Source organism: Bactrocera oleae, chromosome 3, assembly GCF_042242935.1.
Source record: "Bactrocera oleae isolate idBacOlea1 chromosome 3, idBacOlea1, whole genome shotgun sequence".
NCBI lineage: Eukaryota > Metazoa > Arthropoda > Insecta > Diptera > Tephritidae > Bactrocera > Bactrocera oleae.
Genome location: NC_091537.1, coordinates 79,724,121 through 79,732,176, shown reverse-complemented (window position 1 = coordinate 79,732,176; position 8,056 = coordinate 79,724,121). Strand labels below are relative to the sequence as shown.

Genomic DNA, 8,056 nt, shown 5'->3' with positions numbered 1-8,056 from the left:
ATATTTGCCATAAAATTTCTAACTTCTTTTAGAAGATTCTAGATTATATTACCATCAAATTTAGTATAGCACACGGAGAAATTTGGTAGTTTCTCTTTTGATTACTTAAACTTGCACTTAAACACTTATGCCCGCACACTATGTAATTACCAACTTATAACTGTATATATTACCTAAATTCACCACTATTATTTAAATTTTAACAAATTTGAATTACGACACGGATGTGACTTTAGAGATAATTTTTTCGTTTTTCTTCCAGCAACAGCTGACTTGGAATGGCTAAAAAGTTTGACAGCTGCCGTATTACTTTCATTTATCCTTTAGTGGCTTATACAGAAAAACCTTAAAGTTAATTTTCAATTCTAAATATTTTGCAAAATATTGTATCCGGTACTAGAAAGGACGGATTTAAAAACAGAAAATCTGCTAGGCACACTATATAATATCAGAGAACGTAAATGGAAATCCACTTACGCTAAATAATAAAGAACGTAAATGGAAATCCAGCAAAATATAAACCACTAAGTAGTGTTTACAACCAATTAGTGTTTGAAAGCCAATGTGGCAGTGGGTGCTAAACTGTTATAATATCTGGCGAAAGCAGAGAACGTATATCATACATATATAATATACGTTCTTTGGTACAATATGTATCAGAGAACGTATGATATATGTTCTCTCTATGGATTAAAAATATTTTACACACATATATATTATTGAGGTAAAATATACAAATGAAATATACAGCAATATATACATATATATGTACATATTGATATATACAACCATTTATAAAAATATAGTAATAAATTTAATACAAAATTAAATATTTTCCAAGCTGTCGAAGTAACTTTTTCTGACTTTTAACCAACAGAAAATAATTCTTACGCTAAATAATTAAGTATATCTAGTTTATCATTCCTAACTTTATAACTATTTGTAAATGTAAACATTAATATTCAAATATGTATGTGTTTAATGACTTAAATTTATTTCAAATTTTTGATTTTCTGTCTTTTTAAATTTTTACAAATGACTTACGCTTTTTAGACATTTTCATTTTAAATAAAAAATAAACTAAAATCTGAAGGAAAATATATGTTCCGGTTCCTGTTAAGTATATATTATGCAATTCCATAAAGAGTAGTTGGCAACCCTAACTAATGATCAGTTGCATCTTCCGCCACAAGAGACACAGTTACCCGTTATTTTTTCTGAATAGTAAGTAAAAATTTTGTAAACTAGTGAAAAATATGTATTTTAATGCTTTTTCTGTCAAAATGTGCAAGTAAATATAAGTTAAAGTCGTGAAAATGTATTTCAAGTTAAAGTCGTGAAAATGCATTTCAAGTGCTGTGTGTATTATGTGCAATTGCAAAATGCATTGAATAAAGCTGCCAAAAGTGGTTGTGAATAAATGTCGTTTAGTTATTAAAGCTTTTAAGTGAAATTAAATTGTGTTCTTAGCGATTTTGTAATATATCAGAGCACAAGAAACGATTTTAGAACATACAACAGCATAATTGAAGTAAGTATTATTAATATATGCCAATTTAAAAAGTAAATTAGTACCTACTTTTGTATTTGTTGCAAGCTAAATGTTTAATATACTCTTGAGAGTATACAATTAGCATTGTTATGCAAATTATCTGATATTCTTATAACATGAGCATAATAGCCAATCATACAAGATTCAATACGATTCCTCCGAATATTTATTCAGCAGCACCAAATAGTTTCCAAACATTTTTTAAAATTCAAATTGAGCAAGAGCGCATAGTTGTATAGTATATGTGTCTATATAGTAGTCTGACCCCTATTCCAACGAATGTGTAATACAACTTATAAGTATATACATACCTAACATTGGATCCTTAAAACAAACAGACGCCACGGACCAACCAATTTTGTGAAGTTTTAAAGTAAAAGTTCTTCAAAAAAAAGAAAGATAATCATCGAATTCTCTTTTTCTGCAGAATGTACCGTTAAATTTATAAATATTATTCCAAGGCATAGCAAAGACTCGAAAAATATTCTTCAGTTACTAATATTATATATTCTAATAAATGTCCGTCTGCCATTGAAATTTCGTTTGAACTGTAAGTTACCGAATGTGAATGTTAAACGTACATTTGTGGTAATGGTATTTAGAAAGGTTTTTTTAATTCTTGGTGCCCTCTTGGTGCTGACTATAATTTGAAATTTTTGTGTATTGCAATGCCTGCAAACTAAATATCGTTTCAATTACTGTGAATTAACCTTAGGAAAAAATATTATTTGAACTTATATTATTTTTCTATAGCAAATTAGAAAATTGTATTTTACACCTTCATAAAGTTGATGTTTGTAATTAATGGTCCGTTTTAATATCTGCTTTCTTTTTAACACATAATCAATCAAATTTAAATCTCCAACGAAACGCACTCATTTTTCTTACTCCAGCAATCTTTAATTCGAGCCATAACCCACTGAACTTTACAAAATTCAAATATGTAGTAAATCTAAATTATTTTATTATTTGTAATATTCTTTTTTTGTGCTCAAAATATACATACAAGATACTATACCTCATGAATACAGGCAATTGAGTTTAACATACTAAGCATATAAATATGTACCCAACTCACCCTCCAATAATCTACAATAATCTTGTGTATAATTTCTCTTCCACTTCAATGCATCTTGCAAACATATTTACATACAAAAGTAGTTCGACTACGACTGCTGCTAAAAATTTTCTACTGCATAATTTAAAATTCTCTACCATGTCTACATTTTGTTCTAAAAATAGATCCACAAACAAAAAGCTAGTTAGAAATGGGTATACGCGCATACATATTTATGATATGTAAACTATATACTACGTTTCTACGACCTAATTTAATAAACACAATAGTTTAAGCTACTTATAAACGTATTTTAATAGCTAATCAATTAGAAAGGAAATATATTTATATGCACACATATTGGTAGACTGGTTCGACCTATATATATATCTATAGAATTTTTTTTTTCATAGTTAACAATGTTCGATACCTAAAAAAACGAAAATTGTTATTACCGTTGTTTTTCAGTTAGATCAACTATCAACCGCAGTTAATGTTTTTTCTTGTTTTGTTGTTATTTTCAAATTATCCCCACTTTCTATGCCATGTGCCCAATAAATAGCTTATGCTGCGCTTGTATGTTTAAGTTATCGGGGATATTTATTTATTTATTATTCAATAAAGTATTACACTTACTACGTTCTGGCCATAATTTTTTCCATTTTCTTTTTTTTTTTTGTGATACTCGTAATTATATTTTTTTTTATGTAGCAAACACTTGTTAGAAATATGTATTTATGTATGTATTGTACTCTTTTCATTACATTCGCCATTTCAAATTTAATATCATATCTTTACTAGAAAAAAATCACTTTCCGCTTTTGTTATGCACTTTTGCAAAATAATAACATATATTTTGAATCCTTTTGTTTTTGAGAGGCGAAACAAGCTGATCTCTAATATTTTATGTTTATTTACTTTATTTATATATATTTTTTTATTTTGTTTTACTTTATTATTTTGAAAGTATTAATGCTTTTATTGTTCTTATATTTTATATACATTAAGAGTTGCTCAGAAGCATTAGTATGCCATGCCTTAATTAATTCAGGGTCTACCGTGTAGTATTTACGGGCGCATTGGTATTGTGCGCCTCATAATCCATAACTTCTTCATAGATAAGTCGCTTCCATTGTTCGACGGTATGCTCCCGTTCATCAACGCTATGATCATATGGTTCCGGTGCTGGTGCATTAACCTCTTCAGCATCATACCAAACATTTATATAACTATGTAATAGTGCTTGCTCAACCGAAATACGTTGTTCGGGATCAATCACTAGCATACGACTAAGTAAATCACGTGCTTCCGATGCCTTTCGTCGACTTTGTTCATTATTATCATTTGGAAAGAGTACATCGGGGAATAGACGATCGAATGAATAACCCGAATAACGTGGTCGATTTTCGACATAATTACGGACAGTTGGTTGCAAACGCTGCATAAATGATGTAGACGGAGTACCCAATTGTTCAATAATTTTATTCCATTGATCAATATGATCAGTGCCGGGAAATAGAACACCACCCCTTATCATTTCACCCATAATACAGCCCACAGACCAAATATCTACATTTTCGGTATAGCCCATACCCAAAATAACTTCGGGTGCACGATAATAACGTGTAACAACATATGGTGTCATCATGAATGTTGTACCGGCTGTACGTGCCAAACCGAAATCTAAAATTTTTAATGTGCAATCGGCTTTAACGACAATATTTGATGGCTTCAAGTCTCTATGTATAATGCCGGCTAGGTGTAAATGCTTTATACCGCATAACATTTGATATAATAAATATGACATACGATCATGATCCAAATCCATTTGTATGACTTGACATAGATTTGCATCCATGAGCTCCATAACAAGGTAAACATCTTGAAATTCTTCCAAGCTACGTTGTGGTGTAAATGCATTAAGTAAACCAATAATATTCTTATGGTTTACTAGCTTCATTAACTTAAACTCTCTATAAGCCCGCTTGGCATGTGTTACATTTTGGAATGGTCGTGATAATTTTTTAATGGCAACATTTTGCTCGGTCACCGTATCGTAGGCGGCACATACTATGCCTTGAGCGCCCGAACCGATCGGTTTCAAATTTGTATACCGATTAAGAATTGTGAAATTCGTATCCCCCACTTCGATGGTGTAATGTCGGGAACTCATTGCTTTTGGTTTATTTTTTTTTTTGTTGTATTTTTTACTCTTCGGTTATAAAGTTTTTGGTGTTTTAAAGTTGTTGTTTTCAATTCACACGTTCATTTTTCGTTGCAAATAAATATGGGTTGACTTGATCTACGATGATGTATCTCTATTTGATTTGGGTTTGGATGCTGTTGAGGATAAAGTAAAAAATTGGTTAACTTTAAAACATAAATTTCTTATTTAAAAATATTTTTTAATAAATTCATATAATTTTTGTAGACTCAATTTAACAGTTGGATTGTTTTAAAACCAAAATTTTACCACTTACAGTAAAAAAAATTCAATAAAAGAAGAAAAATACATATAGATATACAATAGTTTGTTGTTAGTTAATTGTACACTGAACGGGATATACATATATTAAGTTTGCCGCGAACTTTGTAACACCCAGAAGAAAACGTCGGAGAGGCTATTAAAAATAAATATAAATGATCAGCGGTACGAGCTGAGTCGATTTAGCAATGGCACGGATTTTTGTCCAAGGCAACGGTATAAACTCTGAAGAAATTGTTCAGATCGGACCATATATATAACTGCCATACAAACTGAACGATTAAAATCGAGTTCTTGTATAAAAATTTTTTTTATTAGAGAAGATATTTTAACAAAATTTCTCATAGATACAATTTTAAAAGTTTATTAGATTTTATATTTAGAAGTTTCTGATAATCAATTTATAAATATATCAAACACAAAAAAAAAATAACATTGCACTCACAAATCACTATTCTGTGTGCACTGTGGCATTATCGTTGCGCATAAGAAATCAATATTACACTTTATCAAAATTCTCAGCTGCAATTAAGCCTAATACACAATATATTAACGCTGTCAAGTATTCGATTGAAGACTGCCTCTTCGCTGTCTCCCAAAACAGCTTCATCTCATTATTACTTTATTCTAAATTCCCTAAAATTTAAGAATAGCTAGTATCTGTAGGATTCATAGGTCGGCGCCGTTTCTTCGTGCGACTGCACGACTATTTTGCTGTCGTGCCGGCCGCCCTATGTACATACAGTATTTTATATATGTACATACATGCATATGCATACATATCCTATGCGCACAAACTGACAAATTAATTGCATATACTTTTTGTTATTATGAGGGCAATGCGGCATATCCTTTTACTGCATAGTCCTTATTTGACCTTATTATTTCTTTTTTTTTTTTGTAACATTTCTTACCTTTGTTTGACGAATTTCTTTGAAACACCGAAAAAATTGCAAATGCAACGACTGTCTGTTTCGATTTTGTTGTTATGCGTGGCTCGGGTGTAGAAATGTTGGATTATTGATTTAGCCACAAATGTTGCAAACGCAATTGATTCTGTGCTACTGTGATTTTAGCCAAAATATTGTTGATGCTACTTTGCTAAACTTATTTTATTTGGTTGCAGTTTTTTGTGAACTTTTTAACTTAACGCTAGTTTTCCATTATTAGCCGGGTGCAGAGAAGTGTTTTTATTTTTACTGGACGCTGCAAAGGTAAGGGCGTTAACGACAAATATGTATATGTAATACTATGAATTGTATATGCAATTCAAAATTAAATGTGTTATTTTTCAATAAATTGCATATACAAATCTACACCAATTTGCTACCAACCACTTTTAGCGACGTCCTATAGATGAGCAGCGAAAATTTCGTATGAATCTGGCATGAAAAAATCGATTTTCAATCTGTCACCAAAGACGTTTGGTTGGTTGATTGCCTGTCTACCGCTTGCTGTAGTAACTTTTTTCGACCGTTTATATTAGCCAAATATTTAGTTGTACATCTCCAAGTTTCCTTACATTTTTACACGTATGTCATGGCAATATTTGTTAATAAACAATTTAATCGCGTATTCGTTGAAGAAAATCTTATAGAAAAACACACAATTTTATAACAGAGAGAGAATACACAAAAACTTGGACAGAAATTGGCACCGCGCTTGTCAATTGGAAAATCTGACAGCAGCACGAAATTCTTTGACTGCAGCTACATATGTCACAGTATATACTCATATGGTGAACGGGTGCGCATTGCTGAATAAGGTAGCGAGACAGAGAAGAATAGCGATTATGCGCAGTTGGTATGAAGTATACATTGGCTCTCAAATTTCAACGATTTTACACTAGCTTTGCAAATAATATCGAATTGGTGTGTATGGTCTGTTTCGATTTGTTGCTAAAATACGTAAGCTAATTTGTTTGATTATTTATTTTCTTGTTTTTATTTTATTTTACTTGGCTTGTATTTAATTTTAATAATTTTAAATGGTTTTGTATACAAACTGTTTCACATATGTATGTACTTGCCATTGCATTAGTTATTAATAAACCAAATAAAGCGTTTTTTGGTTGTTATTTTAAGTTTTTTTAAGGAAGATATGTTTTAGAAATAAGTGTCTATAATGTTTGCTTTGAATTTTTTTTTGAATTTGGGACGTAAATTATGCTCTTAGTTTATTAAGTTTTCTAATATAAAAATATCTATGTATGTAGATATGTATATATGTGTTTTTCTTAAGAAATTTTTAGCATATACTTATTCATAGCATATAGTTCTTCACCGTTTTCCACTTGATAATTTAAAACAATTTATTGTTTTTGTATATACATAAGTCAAATGTACACATAGTGTTTAAGAATATTCCGCAAGAATGTGAAGTTGATCCTGCAAAAAGTTTTGGATATATGAGCGTATTTGTTGATATTGAGTTTTTTAATTTCGGCTAAGCGCTTATAAAGCATTAAACAGGTTTTTCACGAAACGCTGTTTTCAGAGTCGGTAAGGAAAATTGGTTCGATTTGAAATTTTTAAACGACCTTCTTAGATATATTTGTCAGGTATTGATCGAAGAAATGAGCTTTTAAATAATAAATTCGATTTTCAAGCCGCTCTGAAAGCTAAATTTTTTCACATAAAACGACTTTTTTCTTTCGAAGGAAAATTTTGAAACATCATACGATTATTACCTGTACTCATCTATAGAGTAATAATAATAAAAACTTTTAATTTTTGGTTTTAAGATAATTTTAAGCAGAAAAATCTTCCTTACCGACAGTCATCTTTTTTCGAAGGTTCTCCTTGAGATCGGCCACTGTTTCACGGGAATCCGATTTTTAAAGTACCTTAAATTCTATAAATGTTCATTATGTTTATTTATCTATTAAATGGGAAAACTAATTTGAAAATTCTTTTTTCTTTTCGTAAATAGCAAATATTCTAGCTTAAAGTGACTTAAAATA

At 30.2% G+C, this 8,056-nt stretch overlaps 1 protein-coding gene across 1 annotated transcript; it reads right to left on the bottom strand.

Moving 5' to 3' along the window:
* Positions 1-3,183: 3,183 nt before the first annotated feature.
* On the bottom strand, positions 3,184-6,783 carry bsk (mitogen-activated protein kinase dJNK). The gene is made up of 3 exons (XM_014230608.3): positions 6,429-6,783; positions 6,009-6,300; positions 3,184-4,949 (listed from the first exon to the last, which is right to left on the bottom strand). The coding sequence occupies exon 3, from the start codon at positions 4,780-4,782 to the stop codon at positions 3,664-3,666; it is 1,119 nt and encodes a 372-aa protein (XP_014086083.1). The 5' UTR covers positions 4,783-4,949; positions 6,009-6,300; positions 6,429-6,783; the 3' UTR covers positions 3,184-3,663.
* Between the last annotated feature and the right edge of the window lie 1,273 nt (positions 6,784-8,056).

Bases quoted from the DNA above. Each gene is read 5' to 3' on its own strand.
- bsk (XM_014230608.3), bottom strand. From the start codon at position 4,782: ATGAGTTCCCGACATTACACCATCGAAGTGGGGGATACGAATTTCACA.